Source organism: Mobula birostris, chromosome 2 (assembly GCF_030028105.1).
Source record: "Mobula birostris isolate sMobBir1 chromosome 2, sMobBir1.hap1, whole genome shotgun sequence".
Classification (NCBI taxonomy): Eukaryota; Metazoa; Chordata; class Chondrichthyes; order Myliobatiformes; family Myliobatidae; genus Mobula; species Mobula birostris.
The window spans coordinates 75,760,339-75,787,092 of NC_092371.1; the positions used below are offsets into that span (position 1 = coordinate 75,760,339).

The following is a 26,754-nucleotide window of genomic DNA, read 5'->3' on the forward strand; positions in this document are numbered from 1 at the left end:
TTTTTTGTTCTATTTTTAGATTATGAGGACACGCAGTCCTCTTCTATTGTCATTTAGTAATGCGTGCATTAAGAAGTGATATAATGCTCCTCCAGAGTGATATCGCAGAAACACATGATAAACCGACTGAAAAGCTGGCAAAACCCCATAATTATAACATATAGTTATAACAGTGCAAAGCAATACCGTAATTTGATAAAGAACAGGCCATGGGCACGGTAAAAAGTCTCAAAATCTCTTGAAAGTCCCATCATCTCACGCAGACGGTGAACCTCCAACGCCGCAAACTTGCTGATGCAGCATCCTGGAAGCATCTGACCACAGTCCGACTCCGAGTCCGTCTGAAAACTCCCAGCCTCCAACCAGCTCTCCGACACTGAGCACCAAGCACCATATCTGCCGAGTGCTTCGACCCCGGCCCCGGCAATAGACAAAGCCGAGGATTTGGGGCCTTCCCCTCCAGAGATTCTCGATCGCACAGTAGCAGCGGCGCAAAGTGGGCATTTCAGAAGTTTCTCCAGGTGTTCCTCCGTGCTTCTCACGGCTGTCTCCATCAAATCAGAATTGTGCACAGCATCCTAGTTAACACATACGATATCATTTGGAACGGCCGCGCGCGCTGCGTCACGTCGCCATCTTCTCCTCCCTCCTTTTTTTGGCTATTAGTGACTAATTTGTTTCTGATTTTAGGGTTAAAATGGCTGATATATTATAAACAATTCTAATGAAGGACAGGACAGTTACTCAGTAAAAATTCAAGTCCTTTGGTGGAGCTGACTGCGACTTCTGTCATCTGCATAATATGTATAGTACTGTGCAAAAGTCTTAGGCACGTGTATATATCTAGAATGCCTCAGACTTTTGTACAGAGCTGTGTCTCCACGTGGGGCAGAGAGCACCTTTGTAAGTCTGGCGGGAGCAAACGATGTTGGGAATGGCAAGGGTGGAGCGCCGCAGGGGTGGCAATGAAGGAGTGCCAATGGCGGGGGTGACTCAGATGCAGACACAGTCAGCCTTGAGACACCAGACAAGGTCATTTGATTCCAATCAATTGGTTTAATGATCATTGTAGAATCTCTCTGGTGCTTCCCTCTCTCTTCATCCTATCCCAACCATGATTCCTCTCTCCCTGCCCCCTTCCCACTCTCAGTCCATAATCGAGACCCATATCATCAGGTTTATCATCACTCACATGTCATAAAACTTGTTTTTTTTTTTGAGAGAGCAGCATAGTGCAATATGTAAAATTACTACAGTACTGTGCAAAAGTCTAGGGCAACCTAGCTGTATACTATATATATGTCCCTAAGACTTTTCCACAGTACTGTATAATCATCAGGTATCAGGACTATGTGCTAAATGTGCTTTTTTTTGTGCTTTTTTAGAACTTGGTTGTGATGGAGGAACTCCAAGACGTCCAGTTGACCGAAATTAAGCCACTTCTGACAGATGGGGTAAGGAGATTATCTGTTTGACTCTTTCGTATTACTGAACTGATGAACCAGCGAAGAGGTTGGGTTAATTGTAGAACCTTGAGGATTATTTTCGATTAAGGCCAGAATTTTAAAAAGCAGTGGGTTTTATTAAATCAGATTACTGTTCGGTTGAATCCTGGAAGGAAGGGATTCTGTTCTTGGTCCAGCTGCATCCATATCTGCGACTGAGCCTTCATAGCTTTGCAAAGTGTTTAATGTATTACACCTAGGCAATGAAGTTAAATAATTCCAGTCTCACCAGGAGCACCCATGTGATGCAGGTCCAGCATGATGATTTTTAGATAGAGACATTTTCTCATTTATTTGATACTGCAGCTTGTACTGAGATGATTAGTATTGCTAAGCTTCTCAACGAGCAATTATCTTAAATGCACCATGCCACATTGGTAAGCATTTCGATCAATGCTTGTTTGTTCTCCTCCGCGCCTTGTGGTACATTGGACGACAACCGTGCCGTTTCCTTTGCTTTGTCCGTTCTTTCAAATGAGTTGCCAGCTCGACGCTCAACCCAGCACAGATGGAAAGTGTGCGAAGAACCGGCCGGATTCAAACCCGGGACCATTCGCCTCAAAGTCCAGTACTGATGCCTCTACACCACCGCTGGCTTGTCAGTGCTTATAGCGTGTAAAGTTAGGTTAAGTCATACTGGTCAAATGTGGTCAGTGCTGAGTTGGTTAAAATAAAAACCATGCTAGAAATACTCAGGCTCAGGGTGACACAATAGCCTAGCGGTTAGCGTAAGGCTTTACAGTGTCATCTATCAGAAGATTACAGTTCAATTTCCCCCGCTGTCTGTAGGGAGTTTGTTCACCCTTTAACCGTGTGGGCTTCCTCTAGGGCCCAGACCCTTGGTTAATAATAAGGATCCGTGGCATAAAAAAGGTTGGCAACTCCTGATACTCAGGTTTTCTCCCACATTCCAAAACACATGCGGGTTAGTTTTTTTTAAGTTGTGGGTGTGCTTTGTTGGCACTTGAAGCTTGGTAACACTTGCGGCTTGCCGCTAGCAGGTCCTCAGACTGTGTTGGTCATCGATACAGGCAACGTATTTCACTGTTTCGATGTACAGGTGACAAATAAAGCTAATCTGCAATCTTTCAATCAACAACGAAGTCAGCCAGTGTGTTAGTTTGGGTTCTGAGCATACATGTGGTAGCAATGTCAAGTTATTCATAATATTGTCATTTTCCAGAGCAGGAGAGGCTGAACTCATGAAAGAAACTACAGCAATCTCTCTCAATCTAAGCATTTTTTCCTAATGCCAGAAATGCAGGAAGTGTAAGATAATCACATGCAAATTGTGCTTCGTCAATGTCAAACACTAATAACAATGAATGTTCTTTAAGATTGTTATAGCCGGGGGTGGTAGTGGGGATAAGCTCCCACCACCTATTAAATGCTCCCAGAGGTGTGTGTCTCAGATAGCCTCTGACAACCAAGTCCAGCTCCTCGCCTTCACATATGGCTTAGTCACTAAGCCCGGTGGAACCATTTCTCCTGACAGAAGAGGCTTCAGGCAGATGGGGCTCTTTAGTTGTGGTTGGCAGCTCATTTAGGAGAGGGAAAACTCTGATCTCAAATGTCTGCTGCCTTGCAGCTACACTCACTCATGGGGAAGGCTTTGGGATAAACCTCCAAGGGAAAATTCTGGAGCTGGACATCCTAAGCCAGTCCTACGTTGAGTTCAATGCTGACTGGTAACTCCTTCAATGCTGCTGGTGCCAAACTGTATCGGTCTCTGCCGTTTGTTTGGATTCATCAGCTGCGTGGAGAGGATGAGCTGGCACGTGAGCAGCAGCTTGCTCTCCATATCGTACCACCTTGGCTTGCGTATCACAGAGTCATCTGGGACGCAACATCCATGGTTGACCCTGACCAACAGAGGGCCTCATAACAAAGGAGTTACACGGCTTGACTGACGGGAAGATTACTTGATCATACTCATTTTTAAATGAAAACAAATTGTTGCGATATGCAGCTGTCAAGGGAACTAGGTTAGCTGAGCTCGCACAGAGGATAACACAAACAGGGGACTGGAGGAACTCAGCAAGTCAGGAGGATAATGGGCCATGGAAGTTTTCCATTCTAAATCTCTGTTCAATGAATGTGGCTGGAAAATGAACGTAGCAATGTAGGAAAGCGCTGAGTCTGTCAATTCTTGGACAATATGCTGGTTCTCCTTAACCTTCTATGCACTATTATCGCTTTCCTTGGTGAACTGGGCCACATCAAGTTTATTGTCTTCAGCCTATACATGTAGACAACCCAATGAAAAAATGTTCCTTCAGGCCACAGTGCGCCCACCAAACGTGTATCATACACAGCACATGGAACAAAATATTGCCATAAGTAATATTCTGAATACATGTAGGGCGCACAGCACAGGTAAACAGCTGCTGTCCTAGTGGCGAGATCTTGGCGGTGGAGACCTCAAAGGAGCACTCACAAGTATGAAGTATTTAAACCACACTCCACACTCCACACTCCCTCAGATGGATTCAAAACATCTTTGGTTCTCACTTGAAGCAAACCACTGATATTATCGGCAATGTTCTGGCCAATATCTGTTCCTCAGTTGTCATAATCTTCCTACCTACAGATTAACTGCACTTTCTTCTACACTGCCAAACACAGAGGTCAGGAAAGAAACTATACAACTGAAAATTGTTATTTTTCTAAGATGGTTATCTTGAACAAAGTAATTTCACATTTTATAATTTGAAAGATAGAATAAACTTGCATCCTTGAGTGCTGGAGCCTGTTAATCTGATTCCCTTGGAACCCTGAGCCAATGCTACTGGTGATTATTGGGACAAAATTAAGTGATTTTTGGGAAATAAAATTCAGTTGTTTACAATATTTTTTTCCCTCTATTTCATTAATGGAATGGAGATTTCAGTTTCTGGAATGTGTGTCAATGCAGGTTGGCCATTGAGTTGGAGGTTGAAGCCTGATCAGTGGAATATTTTGGATGTGACTGCTGAGTCACAAATCTAAATGTCGCTATGCAGGGACTTTGAGTACGTGCATGCCTGGCGGTGAAGCAACCTGGTCACCGAAGCCTGGGAGGATAAATAGCCTAAGGAATGTGGAAGAAAGGAGTGTTAGGCATTTTTTTTGTTGTTCTATGGCACTGCAAATCATAGACTAAAACTTTCCTCAAGAAGACCAACTAAAATAAGAGCCAAAAATCGGGAATAAAATCTAAACACTTCCAGAAGCAACATCTCAGTGGTCCAGGGATGAATTCTGTTGCAGTATTCGCAATCCCAATAATCAAGATTGATCCACCTGTGTACTTTAGATTTGGGTTCTAGTACTTTTTTAAAAAAAACTACACTTAGTAGTCACTTTAGATTATTGGATTAAGATTATGAGGACACGCAGTCCTCTTTTATTGTCATTTAGTGATACATGCATTAAGAAATGATACAATGTTCCTCCAGTGTGATATCACAGAAACACAAGACAAACCAAGACTGAAAAACTGACAAAAACCACGTAATTATTACATATAGTTACAACAGTGTAAAATAATACCGTAATTTGATAAAAGAATAGATCATGGGCATGGTTAAAAAAAAAGTCTCAAAGTCTCTCGAAAGTCGCATCATCTCACAAAGACGGTAGAAGGAAGAAAAGCTCTCCCTCCCATGAACTTTCAGCGCCACAAACTTGCCCATGCGGCACCCTGAAAGCACCCGACTACAGCCAACTCTTGAGTCTGTCCGAAAACTTTGAGCCTCCAACTCCGAGCACCGAGCACCATCTCTGCCGAGCGCTTCGACCCCGACCCCGGCCCCGGCCGCCAAGCAACAGGCAAAGCCGAGGATTTAGGGCCTTCCCCTCCGGAGATTCTCGATCGCACTGTAGCACCGGCAGTGAAGTGGGCATTTCAGAAGTTTCTCCAGGTGTTCCTCCGTACTTCTCGCATTTGTCTCCATCAAATCAGCATTGTGCACGGTACCTACTTAACAAATATGATATCATTCCGGAGTGGCCACGCGTGCTGTGTCGCGCCGCCATCTTCTCCATTGCCAAATCTAGATGTATTAGATACACCTGCTCGTTAATGAAGATATCTATTCAGACAATCATGTGGCAGCAACTCAATACATAAAACCATGCAGACATGGTCAAAGGGTTCAGTTGTTGATCACATCAAGCATCAGAATGGGGAAGAAATGTGATGTATGTGACTTTGACTGTGAAATGATTGTTGGTGCCAGACCGGATGGTTTGAGGTCTGAGAAACTGCTGATCTGCTGGGATTTTCATGCACAGCAGTCTCCAGAGTTTACAAAGAAGGATTTGAAAAATAAAAAGAAACATGCAGTGAACGGGAGTTTTGTGAGGGGAAAATGCCTTGTTTCATGAGAGAGGTCAGAGGAGAATGGCCAGACTGGTTCACACTGACAGGAAGGCGACGGTAACTCAAACAACTATGCGTTACAACAGTGGTGTGCAGAAGAGCGTCTCTGAACACACAACATATCATACCTTGAAATGGATGGGCTATAGCAGCAGAAGACTATGAACATTCACTCAGTGGAGGTACCTAATAAAGTGGCCACTGAGTGTAGTTTTCAGAATTAGATTTAATGTCATTGGCATATGTTGTGAAATTTGTTGTCTTTGTGGCAGTATAATACAATACATAATAGGGGGTAAATTACAGATTTTCCCCACTAAACACTACCTAGCATGGTGCTGATTTGTTACAACATGGTTATTCAGTGGTTTATTGACATTTTAAAAAGGCAACTATTCATTCTAAACAGCACTTAAAACTTCTCGAGAGGCCGCCATTACGATAAACATTCAATCAGCTAATGAGAGCGCTTTACATACGCACTGAGTCACTCACAGTCAATCACGTGTTAGTTCATGCTCTTCCTCCCCCAGGTGTGTAAACGTTCTTACTCCCACGCCAGTTTATTCCATTTTTTCACCCATAATGTCTGGAGAATGGCCTTCAACTCCCAGTGAGGGTAGTACTTTATACTTTATGTCGCCAAACAATTGATACTAGAACTTACAATCATCACAGCGATATTTGATTCTGCGCTCCGCACTCCCTGGAGTACAAATTGACAGTAAATATTAAAAATTTAAGTTATAAATCATAAATAGAAAATAGGAAAAGGAAGGTAAGGTAGTGCAAAAAAACCGAGAGGCAGGTCCGGATATTTGGAGGGTACGGCCCAGATCCGGGTCAGGATCCGTTCAGCAGTCTTATCACAGTTGGAAAGAAGCTGTTCCCAAATCTGGCCGTATGAGTCTTCAAGCCCCTGAGCCTTCTCCCGGAGGGAAGAGGGGCGAAAAGTGTGTTGGCTGGGTGGGTCGTGTCCTTGTTTATCCTGGCAGCACTGCTCCGAGGGCGTGCAGTGTAAAGTGAGTCCAAGGACGGAAGATTGGTTTGTGTGATGTGCTAAGGTGCATCTAAGGTGTCTGGGAAAAAGCATTAGCATGGATGTGAAATTGCAAGTGATACGGCACTTGGAAGCTGGTGAGCGCCAGGTTGATGTTGGTGCCTCTTTGAAAGTGGCCACATCGACGATCAGAACAATTATTGAAAAAATGAAGACAAGATAAAAGCCTTTGCAACAAAGTTATCATCAATGAGGGTGACTCGTTCAAGGAGTCATTTGCTTGTAAAAATGGAAAATAGACTAAGTATATGGGTGGATGACCAAACACAATGAAACGTGCCCTTAGCTAGCTGATAATAATGGAAAAGGCAAGAAGCATCTTCAATCATATCCAAGAAAAAGAAGAAGATACGTTGGTAACATTCACAGCCAGCCGAGGTTGGTTTGATAGATTTAAACACCACATAGCATACGTATCTCTGGTGAAGCAGCTACTGCAGACAGCAGGCAACCCAGGACTTCCCTGCAACACCAAAGGCCATAATTGAAAAGGACGATTATCTCCCAAGCTTGTCTTCCATGTGGATGAAACATGCCTATTTTGGAAAAGAATGCCTTCTTGTACTTTCTGTTAGAGTGAATTTTTTTTGGGTAGATGATTTGTTTACACTTAAATGACTTTGGCCACCAGACTTCTATTTGACAAAGTACTTTGGATTGAGTCCACAACAATGCGCTTCCTAAAAAGGTGTGAATACCAGATGCTTCTGGCACCGTAGTTTGACCAGATGCTGTAGTTTTGAAGACAGTATTATTTATACATTATAAATATTAATCATCTTCTATGTTAACACGTAAAATGCCAAATAAATGTATTGTGGATTTAACTTGCATTCCTAAAGACTGTGGTTACCAACCCAGACATGTTGGCGTCCGAAGGAAAGGATGACGTCAGAGGGTGTGTTTTTTGTATGTAGCTTCAAAAGGAAGCATTGTCTATAAATTTTTAAGTAGCGATTGCCTTTGTGTTTAGCGTATAAATATTGAGCCCATGTTGGGCTAGCAGACCTTCCTACCGAAAGCATCTCTGTCCGTAAGATGCCTGCTGTACCTTGTTGTGTCGAATAAAGAAGCTGCTTTGTATCTACCAGTAACTCTGCCTCTCCAGTGATTTCACCCACGCTACAACACTTTCATTTTCCGAGAAGAGAAACATGCATCTAGGTTCAAGGCTGCAAAGGACCGGTAGCGTTCTTGCTAGGAAGCAATGCTAAGGGTGACTTTAAGTTAAACCTATGACTGTGTATCACTCTGAAACACAAAGGCATTTTAAAGTCACCAATGATTTGGAAATCAAAAAAGAAAGCCTGGGTGGCGGTTGATGGTTTATTTCACATTTTCGTCCAGTATTGAAGCGGTATTGTGAGGAGCATGACCTTGAACCTGAAGCATCGTTGGTGCTCGATTATGCTTCAGGCCGCCCTGAGAACCTTGACATCGTTTGGACCTGCATTCCTGTAGAAGTGGTTTACCTTCCACCCAACACCACTTCAGTACTCCAGCCAATGGATCAAGGAGTAATGTCCAGTTTTAGAGCCCACTACCTTTGTCAGTGTTAATGATGGTGATGTTGAGTTACTGCATTCTCACAGTGACAGCCTTAATAATGACGAGCTTCGAGAATTGGCAGAACAACGCATCCTGGGTGAATCTGAGGACATGAATGGAGAAGAGGAAACACCAGCAAGAAACCTCACCACAAAATTCCTCAGCACTAGCATCACCACAATTGCACAAATCATGTTCATGGATAATGAACCTGATCGGGAATGAAGCAATAAGGCAAAGAGAAGTGTTTTCGACATGATTTCCTGCTTCCGAGAACTGCTTCATGAGAGGAAACTTAAGAAAAGGCAGTCAAATCTCAACGCCTCCTTGAAGAAGAAGCCAAGTTAGAGGAGGACCCATAGCCTGGTTCTCCCCCCTCTAGGATGTAACCACCACCCACTTCCCTCTGCTGCTGCGATGTGTGGTTACGCCTGTTGTGTGTTTGTTACTCCATGAATTACCATGAATACATAAAATAATATATGTATCGCAGTGGTCCCCAACCACCGGGCTGTGGACTGGTACCGGACTGCGAGGAAATGATATGAGTCAGCTGCACCTTTCCTCATTCCCTGTCACGCACTGTTGAACTTCAACATAGGGTTGACAACTGTCCCGTATTTGCCAGGACATCCCGTATATTGGGCTAAATTGGTTTGCCCCGTGCGGGACCGCCCTTGTCCCGTATTTCCCCCACTAAGGTAGAGCGTTCCTATGAAATCTTTCGTGCCGAAATGGCGTAAAGTGAAGAAGTAATTACCATTCATTTATATGGGAAAATTTTTGGGCATTCCCAGACCCAAAAAATAACCCACCAAATCATACCAAATAACACACAAAACCTAAAATAACACTAACATATAGTAAAAACAGGAATGATATGATAAATACACAGCCTATATAAAGTAGAAATAACATATGTACAGTATAGTCGGAAAGATTAAGCCGAAACTGATTTGTGGGAAAAAAAATCGGCACGTACATGCATGTGCACATCACCTATGCGCACGTCACACATGTGCACACAGGTGCCCGCACAAGGCTTCATGGTCATGGTAGTCTTTCTCCGGATAAACACAAATGTCCCGTATTTGACTGCTACTTTTGTCTCTTATTTGGGAGTGAGAAAGTTGGCAACCCTCACTGTAAAAGACATGCTGAGGTGAGTTTAACCCTACTGGAATACCCCTCACCCGGTCGGCCGGTCCGCAAGAACATTATCAATATTAAACCGGTCCACGGGGTGCAAAAAAGGTTGGGGACCCCTGATGTATTGTGTTTGATTTTTGTTTATCAGGCACACATGTCTATTTACGTAATGTTGTAATGACCCTGCATAGCACTCCACCTCCCGAGGAACACATCCTCAGTGTTAAATGGTGTCTAAGTGTATTGATTGGTAGTCCTTCGGATTTGAAGAAGACACAGAAACCTGTGCGTGATGGAGTTTGAAGTGGAACAGCCGTTGCACAGGGGCAATCCCACCCTCTCGGCAGAAGAGACCCTGATCCAGTGGCACAGACGGCCATTACGGCTGGAGACCTCTCCTGCTGCAGTGGATGGATGACCAGGACATCTAAGTGCCTTGTCGTGCTCTTAGTGCTCCACAAATGCCTGCCACGCCTGCCTTCTTGACCGTTGGACCATTAATCGGTCTCCTCCGCTCAATCTGCCAGGACCAGACTTCACACGCTGGGACAGACAGATCCCCTACCTCACCGAGGGTCGAAGACCTGTTGGCTACCCTCACCTGGTTTGGCCCGTCTGCCGAGACGGTTTACCGGGGTGTGGCCGCTGCGTGTGTTACAGCTACTTGGAGCCACGGGTGAGAGCTGAGCGCCAGGTGGGGACCAAAGGTGGACAAGCTGCCCTGAAAAGGGGACGGCAGGCCCCCCCCCCCACCAAAGGTGCTATTCCTCCCTAGACACCCCATACACCCCTAAGTGTATATTAAATAGTTAAATAGGTAGTGCGAAAATAAAAATTTTTAAATGTTGTAAGGTGATGTTCATGTAAGGGTTCAATGTCCATTCGGAAATCAGGTGGCAGAGGGGAAGGAGCGGTTCCTGAATCGTTGAGCGTGTGCCTTCAGGCTTCTGTACCTCCCCTCTGGTAGCAATGAGAAGAGGGCATGTTCTGGGAGATGGGGGTCCTTGATGATGGATCTGCATTTTTGAGGCATCACTCCTTGAAGATGACCTCGATACTGTGGAGGCTAGTAGCCACGATGGAGCTGACTAATTTTAGAATTCTCTGTAGCTTCCTTCGACCCTGTGCAGTAGCCCCCCCCCACCCCCATACAGGATGGTGGTGCATCCAATTAGAATGCTGTCCTTAGTATTGTTTTGCAGATGAGATTGAGGTACGGCATCAGAGTGGATGCTTCCATAAGCTCACTGAATGTACTTCTAATCTGCTGTGCATTTGTTCCCTGAAATTATCTACCTTTATTTCTCTAATGCACTTTCTATTTTGAATTAATTCCCACTCTCTTTTGATCTGCCGTGATTCTAGTTGGCTTAGAGCAGTACTCTAGCACGTGAGTCAGGGGCTCAAGTATAGCAGGACGGGTTATTAAAGTGGTTTCAGGATAACTAATGCATAGAATGTAGGAGTGGAGAGGTTGTGCTCGAATTGTACATGACCCCCCCCACCCCCCCAACCACCACTGTTCTCCTGCCATCACCCACACTTGGGGTAACTTACTGTGGCTAATTGCCCTACAAGCTCACCTTTATCATGTGAGGAAATACACACAGGTTCAGGAACAGTTATTAGCCTTCTACCACCAGGGAGGAGGTACAGAAGCCTTGGGTCTCACACCACCAGGTTCAGGTACATCTATCAGTCTGCTGAACTGGCATGGTTAACTTCATTTACCATGACTCTGAACCGATTCTGCGACCTATAGACTCATTTTCAAGGACTCTTTACAACTCATGTTCTCAGTATTATTTATTTGCGGCTTGTCAGCTTCTGCACATTGTTTTTTTTGTTGATCTTTGTTTATGTCTAGTTTTTCTGAAGGAATTCTACTATATTTCTTTTTCTCCTGTAAGTGGTGCAAGAAAATGAATTTCAGAGCAGTATATCTCTTAGAGATGCATTTTGATAAAATTTACTTTGAAGTGGGGGAAATGTGCAAACTCTACACAGACAGCAGCCAAGGTCAGGGGAACGCAGATCCTTCAAATTGAGGCAGCAGCACTACCTCCTGCACCATTGTCACACTCTTTAACAGACCTGCTGATCACCTTACCTCAACTATTTTTAAAAATACTTCTATTTTTATTTATTACAAACAAAAAAACACACAAAAAATACAGCACATCCTCAAAAACCACAACCGTAACAGAATCAAATTAAATATTGAGCAGCAAAAGGAAGAAAAATATAAAGGCAAAAGTAAACATACACAGCAGAGGTGCACCGCACCAAAAAACCTCAGTCTTCACCCCGTGAGAAAGTCCAATACAGGGCCCCATATCCTTTCAAAGATGTCCCCTCTGTCCTCATTACACAGTCTCAGTCTCTCCAAATGTAAAGTATTTGCCAGTTCTCTCAGCCACAGATCGTATGTAGGCACAGAGTCCATTTTCCACATTTGCAGGATTAACTTCTTAGCAATCACCATTCCAAACAATACAGCCATTTTTTCATACACATTGGCTGAAGATAGGGAGCTTGTGGCTCCAAGGATGGCTATGAGTGGGTCTGGTTCCCACCACTTCCCAAAAGCCTCAGAGAAACAGTGAAAAATACTTTTCCAGTATGCATAAAGCTTACAACATGACCAGAATGAATGTGACAAGTTACTGTTCACAGATTTACATCTATTACAAACTGGTGAAACATCAGGGTAGAAACTGTGCAACTTTTCTTTGAAATAATGGAGTCTATGTATCGTTTTAAACTGTATAAGTCTGTGTCTGACATTGACCGAACAATCATGAATACTCTTTAAACACTCATCCCAGACCTCCTGTGTCAGTTCTATACCCAATTCATCCACCCATGCCTGTTTAAAACCTGCAGTGTTCACCCGAGCTCCATTATGTCGGATCTGATAAAAAAAAATGGGATACCACACTATGAGTAACAGGATCAAATTTATTTATTGCCTCCAGGGACTCATGTTTGTCTAAAATTTCGAAGTTAGGTAATATATTTCCGAACGTAATCACAAATTTGTAAATAGCTTAAAAAAAACTAGATGCAGGGATATTGTAAACTGCTTGTAACTATGCAAATGAGGCAAAGTTTCCGTTAATATATAGGTCACCTATACTACAGATGCCTCTCTGTTTCCAGGTAGAAAAAAACAGTATCATTCAGGCCAGGCAATCAGGAATGATTGTCACAAATCGGAGTGCCAATATAAGTTTTTGGAGCCTTAATGTGTAGTTGAATCTGCTTCCAAATTCTTATAGTGCTGCCAACTATGAAGCTGTTACTAAAATGTGACTTATTAACTGCAGTGGGCTATTAAGGAGAGCTGGTAAGGAAGTCTTCTTTCAAAGCACTCGCTCTATGAGTAACCATGCTGGGCACGAGTCTGAGGTAGAGGGTGGGTCTTTTTTCCACCAGGCAAGAATGGATAGGTGGGCAGCCCAGTAATACATTTTAACGTTAGGTATGGCAAAACCACCTGCTTCCTTGGGCTTTGACAAGTGTCTTTTAGTAATTCTAATGGCTTTATAATTCCAAATGAAGGGTATAATAATTGAATCCAATTGCTTAAAATATGACAGAGGAATAAAACATGGAATTGACTGGAAAAGATGAAGAAATTATGGCAGTACAATCATCTTGATTGTGTTAACCCTCCCCACCAAAGAAATTGGAAGGGTTTTCCAAAAGTCAATATCGCGTTTAACCTGCTCAACTTTGTTTCGCCAATTCACTTGCAAAAGGTCATCTGGATTTTTTGTAATAGTCACACCAAGATAGGAGAAATTATCATAAGTTATTTTAAAGGGAATGGACTGTAAGTATGCTGTATTAACCACTGCAGTGACTGGCATTAGTTCACTCTTATCCCAATTAATGGAGAAACCTGAGAAACTGCTAAAGATTAATTAGAGTCAGAAGGGTGGGTATTGATGTTTGTGGGCTGGAGATGTATAAAAGGACATTGTCAGTGTATAACGAAAGGTGATGTTTATGTCCATGTATTTCAATGGGAGCTATCAAAGGGTCCTGTCTGATGCTAACAGCCAGTGGCTCAATGATAACTGCAAACAAAAACGGAGAAAGGGAGCAGCCTTGACGAGTCCCACGATGAATTGCAAAAGGGGAGGAAATATTCTGATTAGTGATAATAGAAGCAGATGGGTGTGAATAAATTATCTCAATCCATTTAATGAAAGATGGTCCAAATCCAAATTCCTTAAGTGCAAACATCATATATGGCCATTCCACTTGGTCGAACGCACATCGCGCATCTAATGAAATGACTACAGCCTCTTCTGCATGTTTTGTATATAAAATATTGAAAAGATGACGCAAATTAAAATACGTATGCCTACCTGGCATAAAGCCAGTTTGACCTGGATGAATAATAGAACAAATGCATTCTTTTAACCTATTGGCCAGGACGTTCCCAGGAATTTTGGTTTCAATGGGCAACGTTGATATGATGAAACCACCTCAGGATCAGGCCTGGTTTTGGAATCAGAGAAATATTAGCTTTACGTAAAGTGGGTGGCAATCTGGAAGCTATCCTAGAGTGATTGAACATTCGTAAGAGCAGAGGTGACAGTTTTGGACCAAATACTTTGAAGAATTCCATGCTATAACCATCCGGACCCGCTGCCTTATTATTGGGGAGGGAAGAGATGACCTTCTTGATCTCATCTAGACTTGTATCAGCATCAAGTGTATTTACTGAATCTGTTGACAGCGTGGGCAGATTCAGATGATCAAAAAATGCTTCCATAGCTTCAACGTCCGGACGACCTTGTGATTGGTAAACATCAGCATAGAACTCCGCAAAACACTTATTAATTTTTTCTGGGTCCGTCAATAAAAAGCCATCTTTCGCCTTTATACAATGTATGGCCCTGCATCTGTCTTAACTGACGGGCTAATAACTTATGGGGCTTTTCACCAAGCTCAAAATACCTTTGTCTGACTTGTGTCAGTAGTTTTGAAATACTCTTGGACATCATAGAATTATACTCATACCGTAAGGCAGTAATGTTATTAAGTAAATCTGCTTCCTGGTTTATTTTGTAATAAGCTTCCAGATTTGCTAACTGATCATCTATTTCAGTTAACCTTTCCCTGAATCTTCTTTTCTTCCGCTGTCTCATATGCTATTATGCATCCTCTAATAACCGCCTTCATGGCCTCCCAAAGAGTGGAATCATTAACACCGCCCACATCATTGGTGCTGATAGATCTATCTGATCTGAAAGATAAGAGCAAAAATCCTTATCCTTTAGCAAAGCATTATTTAAATGCCAACTATATTCACCTCTTTTGTGGTTCAATTTGAGTATAAGGGAGGCAGGAGTATGATCCGATATAAGTATATTATGGTAAGTACAACCGACTACTGACAAGACCAATTTCGAATCTAACAGAAAATAATCAATCCCAGAGTAGGATTTATGTACTGAGGAGAAATATGAAAAATCCTTCTTCGTGGGATTAAGAAGCCTCCAAATATCCATTATGTTATATGATTGCATGAGATTATTAAGTGTTACACTATTTTTAAGTGAACAAACTTGGGGATGTTGTCTATCTAGGAGGGAGTTTAAGATCCAATTAAAGTCTCCACCTACAATTATGTTAGAGTCAGACAGGTTAGGCACGGCCTTAAAGAGGTTCTGAAAAAAATTGGATCATCAAAGTTGGGCCCGTACACATTCACTAGTGTCAATGGTATAGAATTTAATATTCCACTTACTACTACATATCTGCCCCTCAGGTCAGCGACAGTTTGTGTGTGAATAAACGGTATGGTTTTTTTCATTAGGATTGCAACACCTCTAGTTTTAGTACTAAAATTCGACTGGTAGACTTGAGATGCCCAGGAGGGACAAAGCAATTTCGCTGCTGTTTCTTAATGTGCATTTCTTCGAGAAAATAAATATCAGCTTTGAGTGTACGAAGATGTGCATACACCTTCCCTCTCTTCAGTGGACTATTCATCCCCCGTACATTCCAGCTGACAAGTTTAATCTCGCCAGTGCTGTGCATGTGCGAATTAGATGTCATATCTGCTGCTTAACAAAAAAAATATGCTGTATGGTCGTGGCATAACACAAACTGTAACTCGAACAAATAGATGTGCTGTAGCAACTCCTTGAGAAACACAAAGAACGCTCCCAAAAATAAAAACACACCAGGAGTAGTACTTCCATACCCCTAACCTAGAGTCAAAGCTATATCCAAGAGCCAACACATGGCCTGGAATAGCGAGATAACTACCCATTAATCACTAAACATGGGAGAAACACCTCTTCACAAATACACTATGAAATTAAAAATAAACAATAACAATCAGTCCTCACCCACATCTTAGCGTGAGCTTATTTTTCAGTTCCTCATGCGCTGAACTAACAAACAGTCTCCATATGAAGCCTCCATCGATCAACGACGAATCCAGTAACCCAGCGTTAATCCGTTTTTAGGTTGATACGGTGTCCAAATGCCAATCTTTAACTTCTCGGCTCAGGAACTCCTCTGCTATGGCTGCAGTGCTGAATGTACTGGTGGTGTTGTTAACTGTAACCACAAACCTCATCGGGTACCGGAATCCACACCTAATTTCCCTGGCTTTGTATTTCTCCTTAATGTTCTTAAAATCCTGCCGTTTCCTCATGGTAGCCGCGGTTAAATCCAGGTAAATGAACACCAGGTGCCCGTCATATAGCCACAGAGCTCTCTCCCTGGACAACCGTAGCACCAGCTCTTTAACCTGGTGGTGGTGTAGCCTCACAATAATAGCTCTTGGCCTGCCATTTCTCCGGTGGGCACGGCCCACTTCGATCGGCTGGTGGAAATGTTCTTCCCCCAGCAACTTCGGAAGCAACGTGGCTAAAAATTCCATCGGCTTATTGTCTTCGGCTTTCTCCTGAACCCCGATAATGCGAATGTTTTGACGGTGAGACCGAGCTTCAAGGTCATCCACCTTAGCCTGTAGCTGCGTGTTTTGGGATATTAGGCTATCAGGCCGCCTCTCCAACTCTTCGATTTGTCCCTCATACGATTCAGCGGTATCCTCCATTTGAGAAACACGCTTACTGACTTCGGTTAGAGCCACTGTTGGGTTCATGATTGACTTATTATGCTCTGCATGTCTCCCATCTACCAAACTGTACATCAAAGTTGCTGGTGAACGCAGCAGGCCAGGCAGCATCTGTAGGAAGAGGTGCAGTCGACGTTTCAGGCCGAGACCCTTCGTCAGGACTCGGCCTGAAACGTCAACTGCACCTCTTCCTACAGATGCTGCCTGGCCTGCTGCGTTCACCAGCAACTTTGATGTGTGTTGCTTGAATTTCCAGCATCTGCAGAATTCCTGTTGTTTACCAAACTGTACAGCTTGTTTACTGCCACAGAGACTTCTTCAATGGTAGTCGGGCCCGGGGCGCTAGCAGCATTGGCTTTGGCTTCCCCTGGGCCCGCTAACTTTGCGAGCCCTCGCCAGAATCTTCTTCTCCTGCACCCTTTTCTTGTTTCTTCCCTTCACCTGGCTTCATCATTTCGTTCAGCCCATTACAGCTCACTTCAGTCACTTAAAAAATAAGAATTAACTGCTATTTGGGTGAGGCAAAAGGTGAAGGTAGGCGCAGCTCCCTGTGCACACATCTACTCCATACCAAGACCCCACGTGACCCTCCCCCACCTCAACTATTTTAAACCCAACTCCTTGAACCAAAAAGCTAAACACCCTGTTGCCTTTCAGCCATCAGGGTCCTGAACCAGCATGGACAAATTATAACTGAACTCATTCCACAATCTATGCACTCACTTTCAAATACTCTACAGCTTATGTTCTGAGTATTATTTATTTCATTTTGCACAGTGTGTCTTATTTTGCACATTGGTTGTCAGTCTGCGTAGTTTTTCATTCATTCTATAATAAGTGGATGTCATATGAAGATTGTTTGATGGCTCTGGGCCTGTACTCACTGGAATTCAGAAGAATGAAGGGTGACCTCATTAAAACCTATCGAATGGTGGAAGGGCTAGGTAGAGTGGATGTGGAGTGGATGTTTCCTATGGTGGGAGAGTCTAAGACCAGAGGACACAGCTTCAGTAGAGAGGGGTGTCCTTTTCGAACGGAGATGAGGAGGATTTTCTTTAGCCAGGGAGTGGTGAATCTGTGGAATTCATTGCCACAGGCAGTTGTGAAGGCCAAGTCTTTATATTTAAAGCAGAGGTTGTTAGATTCTTGATTGGTCAGGGCATGAAAGGATACTGGGGGTTGGGGGAGTGGAAGGCAGGAGATTGGGGCTGAAAGTGAAACTGGATCAGCCATGGTGAAATATATATCTTGTGGTCTTATGCTCTTGTTGGCAAGAAAGGGTTTGTTCTTGCTGACAACATCCAATGCCCATTCCAGGACATGATACTCAGGGACTTGGATATATTATTATTTTTTGTGTGTAACTGTTTATTGCAATCATATACAGTGGTATGCAAAAGTTTGGACAACCCGGTCAAAATTTCTGTTACTGTGAGTAGTTACGTGAGTAGAAGTTGAACTGATCTCCAAAAGTCAAAGTTAAAGATGAAACATCCTTTTCAACATTTTAAGCAAGATTAGTGTATTATTTTTGTTTTGTACAATTTTAGAGTGAAAAAGAGGAAAGGAGCACCATGCAAAAGTTTGGGCACCCTAAGAGATTTGAGCTCTCTGATAACTTTTACCAAGGTCTCAGACCTTAATTAGCTTGTTAGGGCTATGGCTTGTTCACAGTCATCGTTAGGAAAGGCCAGGTGATGCAAATTTAAAAGCTTTATAAATATCCTGACTCCAGCAGCTGCCTAGCACTCTGAAAATTAAAATAAATGCTGCCTACAAAGCAGGAGAAGGCTATAAGAAGATAGCAAAGCATTTTCAGGTAGCCATTTCCTCAGTTTGTAATGTCATTAAGAAATGGCAGTTAACAGGAACGGTGGAGGTCAAGTTGAGATCTGGAAGACCAAGAAAACTTTCCGAGAGAACTACTCGTAGGATTGCTAGAAAGGCAAATCAAAACCCCTGTTTGACTGTAAAAGATCTTCAGGCAGATTTAGCAGACTCTGGAGTGGTGGTGCACTGCTCTACTGTGCAGCGACACCTGCACAAATATGACCTTCATGGAAGAGTCAGCAGAAGAAAACCTTTCCTGCATCTTCACCACAAAATCCAGGTCAGAAGTTTGCAAAGGAACATCTAAACAAGCCTGATGCATTTTGGAAACAAGTCCTGTGGAATGATGAAGTTAAAATAGAACATTTTGGCCGCCATGAGCAAAGGTATGTTTGGAGAAAAAAGGGTGCAGAATTTCATGAAAAGAACACTTCTCCAACTGTTAAGCACGAGGGTGGATCGATCATGCTTTGGGCTTGTGTTGCAGCCAGTGGCACGAGGAACATGCCTCTGGTAGAGGGAAGAATTAATTCAATGAAATACCAGCAAATTCTGGAAGCAAACATCATACTGTCTGTAAAAAAAAAAGAGCTGAAGATGAAAAGAGGATGGCTTCTACAACAGGATAATAATCCTAAACACACCTCAAAATCCACAATGAACTACCTCAAGAGGTGCAAGCTGAAGGTTTTGCCATGGCCCTCACAATCCGCCGACCTGAACATCATCGAAAATCTGTGGATAGACCTCAAAAGGGCAGTGCATGCAAGACGGCCCAAGAATCTCTTAGAACTAGAAGCCTTTTGCAAGGAAGAATGGATGAAAATCTCCCAAAGAAGAATTGAAAGACTCTTCGCTGGCTACAGAAAGCATTTACAAGCTGTGCTACTTGCCAAAGGGGGTGTTACTAAGTACTGCCATGCAGGGTGCCCAAACTTTTGCTTCAGGCCCTTTCCCTTTTTTGTTATTTTGAAACTGTAAAAGATGGAAATAAAAAAGCAATCTTGCTTAAAATATGAAAGAAATGTGTAATCTTTAACTTTATGCCTTTTGGAAATCAGGTCATCTTTTACTCGCTTAGCTATTCACAGTAACAGAAATTTTGACCGGGGTGCCCAAACTTTTGCATGCCACTGTATGTGCTATTTGTGCCTTGTGTGCCTTATGACTGTTGACACTGTGTTTTTGAATGCTGTTTTGTTTGGTTGTATTCATGTACGGTTGAATGACAATTGAACTTGAACTTGTAATCTTTGTTATCCACACTGTTCAGGGGGTAAGTTCACTCAACTTCATTTGCCCCATCACTGAAACGTTCCCACAATCCATGGACTTCCAAGAACTCTTCATCTCATGTTCCCAATATTTATTGCTTACTTATTATTATTTCTTTCTTTTTGTGTTTGCACAGTTTATCATCTTCTGCACACTGTTTGAATGCCCAAGTTGTTGCAGTCTTTCATTGATTTTATTATGGTTATTATTCTACTATGGATTTATTAAGTATGACAGCAAGAAAATGAATCTCAGGGTACTAAATGGTGACATATGCGTGCTTTGATAATAAATTTAAACTCTTTGGTTTTGATACCACAGTTTGTTCCTTCATTATGTTCCGTGTCATATAACATAGGCGATCATGGTCTTTCCATGACCATAATTGTTCATGGCAAATTTTACTACAGAAGTGGTTTGCCATGGCCTTATTCTGGGCAGTGTCTTTACAAGACGGGTGACCCCAGCTATTACCAATACTCTTCAGAGACTGTCTGCCTGGCGTCGGCAGTTCCATAACCAGGACTTGTGATCTGCACCAGCTGCTCATACGACCATCCACCACCTGCTCCCATGGGTTCATGTGACCCTGATCGGGGCTGGGGGGGTGTTGCTAAGCAGGTGCTACACCTCACCCAAGGGTGATCTGCAGCCTAGCAGAGGGAGGGAGCACCTCAGACCTCCTTTGGTAGAGACACATCTCCACCCCGCCATCCTGTTGCCACAGTAGGGGTATCAAAAATAACAGCATAGATTTGGGGTGAGAAGGAAAGATCTTTCAGGAGGATCTGACTGACAGGCTCTTTGTATAGTGGTTGATATTTGAAACATATTGCCATGGTGGTTATGTCTGATTCCACCATCTTTAGTGGCAGTTAGAAAGACACTGGAATAGACCAGACATGGACAGATTCAGTCCTAATAAGGGTTATCGAGAGTCCTGATGGCACAGATGCTATGGGCCAAAGAGTCTGTTTCTGTTCAAGTCCAAGTTTAATTGTCATTCAACCATACATGGATATTCATGACTACAGGCAAATGAGACCATGTTAATTCGGGGCCAAGGTGCCAAACACTGTACGAACAGTCACACATAGCACAAGGCACATACTCTATAAGATTCCAAGTGCATACAAGGTATCAGTAAAATACAGTCACACAGGTAAAAGCCAGGAGTCCATGAATGCTGTAGGACTCTGTAGTGAAACGCAATACGGCTTGTTTTCTGCCGAGTGAACACTGGGGGGCGGGGGGGGTGCAGCACTGACTCCAGCTTGGAGGCCATGCCACATTGTCCCTGGTGGAGTGCACCGACTCTGACCCTGCTCTCCTGGGGGCTGTAAACAGGCAACACCTCGGCTTGAGGCCTAGTCCTCGCTGCACCTAAGGCCATGCAGCTCCCCTGCCGTCCACCAATATGTCAGTGAATCAGATATGCAGCATTCCACATTAACAATGTCCAAATAGGGTCTTGTATAACTTTGACTTTTTGACTCCAATAGATACCTCTCCAGTCTATCCAAGGTCAGTTCCATCACTCCATGCCTGTGATTCACAGGGGCAGTGTCCCCAATGCGACTGTGGATCACTTGCTTACTGACGTTCCAGTCCCTCCGTACCAAGCACTTGTGTGTGTGGAACAGGGGTTGCTTAAGGTCGAAAGTTGTCCAAAACATCAACTCCCATATTCCTCGGAAACAAACAGCCTGAATTAACTTGCAGAGATGTTTTTGTGCCCCTTGTTCCTGTGCCATGGAGGGATCTCAGATGGATGCTTCCCTTAATTGGAAACTAATTGTCACTGCCTTAATTAGCTGCCTCCTTCTTGAAGCACTTGTAATTTTCATGAGATTCTCCACATGCAAAAGTCATAATATTTAATTCAGCATGGAAGCATGTTTGTGGTTGTGCTGGTTCATTGAGAAGATTGACTGGCAAGTTGTCACATCTCTGATGTTCCATTGACCTTGGACATTATCTGAAACATCAGCAGGTTTGCATTTAATTGGATATTAATGGCTCCCTTATTTCCTTTCTCCACAGAACTCTGCAAGGAACTTCCAGGATTTTGACTGCCAGGTAAGTCATTTCTGTATGTTCTGGGCAAGTGGTCTGGTGTTTTGTCATCTTAATCCTTCGTTTGACATTTAAAAGGATTTGAGTTCCGTCCTGGCAATTGTGGGAACGGAGGGCAGTGTAAGCAAAATTCTGGACATCGTAGCTGACTTATCACTTCTTGTTTTGTGAAATGCTTGCCTTTTACAGCATTTACAGGATCATTTTAGGCTTGCTGTCTTGAGGTCTGAGCTTTGATAGCTGATCACAGCCAGGGCAACAGGCAAAAACAAAATGGTAGAAATGTTCAAATTTCTGGTACATCACCTGTGCAGGGATGGTCTTGGATTATTGAATAAATTGTTAATTTTTTTTTGTTGTTTAACTTTCTTTATGTTTTTATGTTTGTACAATCAGAGTCAGGTTTAATATCATCAGCATATGTCATGAAATTTGTTATGATAGGTAGATAATTTATTGATCCCAAAGGAAACTGCAGTGACACAGTAGGATTGCAAGTGTACAGATAGACAAATACTAGAAGTAAGAAAGAATAAAAAATAAGCTACTTCAAACAATCGAACAGGAGGGGGTCATCACTTCCCCAGCTATAGGTTGACTCATTATAGAGCCTAATGGCTGACGGTAAGAATGACCTCATAAAGCGCTGTTTGGAGCAGCGCAGTTGTCTTAGTGGCAACAGTACAATGCAAGGCATTTAGGAATCGGATGGCAGAGGGGAAGAAGCTGTTCCTGAATCACTGAGTAGGTGCCTTCAGGCTTCTGTACCTCCTTCCTGATGGTAGCAATGAGAAGAGAGCATGTCCTGGGTGATGGGGGTCCTTAATGATGGATGCTGCCTTTTTGAGGCCTTGCTCCTTGAAGATATCCTGGATGCTGGCGGGGCTAGTACCCATGATGGAGCTGACTGAGTTTACAATTTTCTGCAGCTTACTTCGATCGTGTGCAGTGGCCCCCTGCCCGTCCCCGTACCAGACGGTGATGCAGCCAGTTAGAATGCTCTGTTTGTCTGCAAATGTTGAGTGGATTTTTCAGTAGTTTGTAGTAAATTTGGTTTTGGTCTTTGCTAGGTTCTTTGTCTGTAAGCCTGGATCACGGCAGCATAAATCAAACCTGCCCTTGTTGTCTCACTGATGGTTCTTATTGGAGAATTCCCTTATCTATCCGGCTTGAGCCAGTTTTCAGTATAGAGCCTGACTATGAGTCAGGTTTTGATCCAGTTCTGGAGGAGGTGGGATCGGTACAAACAGGACGTTCTACACCTGGGCTGGACTGGAACCAATGTCCTAGGGGGAGCGTTTGCTACTGTTGTTCAGGAGAATTTAAACTAATGTGGCAGGGGGATGGGAACAAGTGCAGAGAGACAGAGGGGTGTAAAATGAGGGTAGAAGCAAAAAGTAGTAAGGTGAAAAGTAAAAGTGGCAGGCTGGCAAATCCAGGGCAAAAATCAAAAAGGGCCACTTTTCAACATAATTGTATAAGGGCTAAGAGTGTTGTAAAGGCAAGCCTGAAGGCTTTGTGTGTCAATGCAAGGAGCATTCGTAACAAGGTGGATGAATTGAATGTGCAGATAGTTATTAATGAATATGATATAGTTGGGATCACAGAGACATGGCTCCAGAGTGACCAAGGATGGGAGCTCAACATTCAGGGATGTTCAATATTCAGGAGGGATAGACATGAAAGAAAAGGAGGCGGGGTGGCATTGCTGGTTAGAGAGGAGATTAACGCAACAGAAAGGAAGGACATTAGCCAGGAGGATGTGGAATCGATATGGGTAGAGCTGCATAACACTAAGGGGCAGACAACACTGGTGGGAGTTGTGTATAGGCCACCTATCAGTAGTGAGGTTGGGGATGGCATTAAACAGGAAATTAGAAATGCGTGCAATAAAGGACCAGCAGTTATAATGGGTGACTTCAATCTACATATAGATTGGGTGAACCAAATTGGTAAGGGTGCTGAGGAAGAGGATTTCTTGGAATGTATGCGGGATGGTTTTCTCAACCAACATGTCGAGGAACCAACTAGAGAGCAGGCCATTCTAGACTGGGTATTGAGCAATGAGGAAAGGTTAGTTAGCAATCTTGTCGTGCGAGGCCCCTTGGGTAAGAGTGACCATAATATGGTGGAATTCTTCATTAAGATGGAGAGTGACATAGTTAATCCAGAAACAAAGGTTCTGAACTTAAAGAAGGGTAACTTTGAAGGTATGAGACGTGAATTAGCTAAGATAGACTGGCAAATGACACTTAAAGGGTTGACGGTGGATATGCCATGGCAAGCATTTAAAGATTGCATGGATGAACTAGAACAATTGTTCATCCCAGTTTGGCAAAAGAGTAAACCAGGGAACGTAGTGCACCCGTGGCTGACAAGGGAAATTAGGGATCGTATCAATTCCAAAGAAGAAACATACAAATTAGCCAGAAAAAGCAGCACACCTGAGGACTGGGAGAAATTCAGAGTCCAGCAGAGGAGGACAAAGGGCTTAATTAGGAAAGGGAAAAAAGATTATGAGAGAAAGCTGGCAGGGAACATAAAAACTGACTGTAAAAGCTTTTATAGATATGTGAAAAGAAAAAGATTGGTTAAGACAAATGTAGGTCCCCTGCATTAAGAAACAGGTGAATTGATCATGGGGAACAAGGACATGGCAGACCAATTGAATGACTACTTTGGTTCTGTCTTCACTAAGGAGGACATAAATAATCTTCCGGAAATAGTAGGGGACCGAGGGTCCAGTGAGATGGAGGAACTGAGGGAAATACACGTTAGTAGGGAAGTGGTGTTAGGTAAATTGAAGGGATTAAAGGCAGATAAATCCCCAGGGCCAGATGGTCTGCGTCCCAGAGTGCTTAAGGAAGTAGCCCAAGAAATAGTGGATGCGTTAGTGATAATTTTTCAAAACTCTTTAGATTCTGGATTAGTTCCTGAGGATTGGAGGGTGGCTAATGTAACCCTGCTTTTTAAAAAAGGAGGGAGAGAGAAACCGGGGAATTATAGACCGGTAAGCCTGACATCGGTGGTGGGGAAAATGCTGGAGTCAGTTATCAAAGATGTATAACAGCACACTTGGAAAGCGGTGAAATCATCGGGCGAAGTCAGCATGGATTTGTGAAAGGAAAATCATGTCTGACGAATCTCATAGAATTTTTTGAGGATGTAACTAGTAAAGTGGATAGGGGAGAACCAGTAGATGTGGTATATTTGGATTTTCAAAAGGCTTTTGACAAGGTCCCACACAGGAGATAAGTGTGCAAACTTAAAACACACAGTATTGGGGGTATGGTATTGATGTGGATAGAATTGGTTGGCAGACAGGAAGCAAAGAGTGGGAATAAATGGGACCTTTTCAGGATGGCAGGCAGTGACTAGTGGGGTACCGCAAGGCTCAGTGCTGGGACCCCAGTTGTTTACAATATATATAAATGACTTAGACGAGGGAATTAAATGCAGCATCTCCAAGTTTGCAGATGACACGAAGCTGGGTGACAGTGTTAGCTGTGAGGAGGATGCTAAGGGGATGCAGGGTGACTTGGATAGGTTAGGTGAGTGGGCAAATTCATGGCAGATGCAATTTAATGTGGATAAATGTGAAGTTATCCACTTTGGTGGCAAGAACAGGAAAACAGATGATTACCTGAATATTGGTCGATTAGGAAAAGGGGAGGTGCAATGAGACCTGGGTGTCACTGTACACCAGTCATTGAAAGTGGACATGCAGGTACAGCAAGTGGTGAAAAAGGCGAATGGTATGCTGGCATTCATAGCACGAGGATTCGAGTACAGGAGCAGGGAGGTACTACTGCAGTTGTACAAGGCCTTGGTGAGACCACACCTGGAGTATTGTGTGCAGTTTTGGTCCCCTAATCTGAGGAAGGACATTCTTGCCATAGAGAAAGTACAAAGAAGGTTCACCAGATTGATTCCTGGGATGGCAGGACTTTCATATGATGAAAGACTGGATCGACTAGGCTTATACTCGTTGGAATTTAGAAGATTGAGGGGGGATCTTATTGAAACATATAAAATTCTGAAGGGATTGGACAGGCTAGATGCAAGAAGATTGTTCCCAATGTTGGGGAAGTCCAGAACGAGGGGTCACAGTTTGAGGATAAAAGGGAAGCCTTTTAGGACCGAGATTAGGAAAAACTTCTTCACACAGAGAGTGGTGAATCTGTGGAATTCTCTGCCACAGGAAACAGTTGAGGCCAGTTCATTGGCTATATTTAAGAGGGAGTTAGATATGGCCCTTGTGGTGAAAGGGATCGGGGGTGTGGAGAGAAGGCAGGTTCAGGGTTCTGAGTTGGATGATCAGCCATGATCATACTGAATGACGGTGCAGGCTCAACGGGCCGAATGGCCTACTCCTGCACTATGTTTCTATGGTTTTGTGAGAGTGAGTTGGTTATAATTAACAGTTAGATAGCTGCAGTGTGCTACTTGCTCACACTGCTGTACAGTTATTCCTTCTTGTTTTGTGAACATCAAATAAAATGGCTGTAAGCTCAAGACTTGAACCTCAATCCTGGACCTTATCATCTCCGGATCCAACAATGGTCACTGCTCTGGCTGCAGTGATATCTGACTTCGCGTCCGTGGTCCCGTGATGTTTACTCAGTTCTGGGATGAACTGAAGTGGTGGCCTGCTCCCTGCTGCAGTGATGCCTGGCTTCATGTCTTTTGTAAAACTTCAGTTCTGAAGATGCTTGTTATTCTTATTGTTTGCACAAATTTTTCCCTCTCTGTGGACTAGGTATTTAACTTTTTTTTAAAAATGGGTTCTTCTGGGGTTTCTTTGTGGCTGCCTGTAAGGAGACAAATCTCAAAGTTG

General features: G+C 43.3%; 1 protein-coding gene across 3 annotated transcripts in view; it reads left to right on the top strand.

The window, feature by feature from the left end:
* The window catches only part of LOC140187751 (protein NDRG3-like), a 144,981-nt gene that overhangs the window by 42,916 nt on the left and 75,311 nt on the right, over positions 1–26,754 (top strand). For all 3 annotated transcript variants that reach the window (XM_072243421.1, XM_072243440.1, XM_072243430.1), the window contains exons 2-3: positions 1,386–1,454; positions 21,885–21,920. In XM_072243421.1, the coding sequence (XP_072099522.1) occupies positions 1,398–1,454; positions 21,885–21,920 (93 nt within the window). In that variant the 5' untranslated portion in view covers positions 1,386–1,397. The remainder of the gene's footprint in view (positions 1–1,385; positions 1,455–21,884; positions 21,921–26,754) is intronic.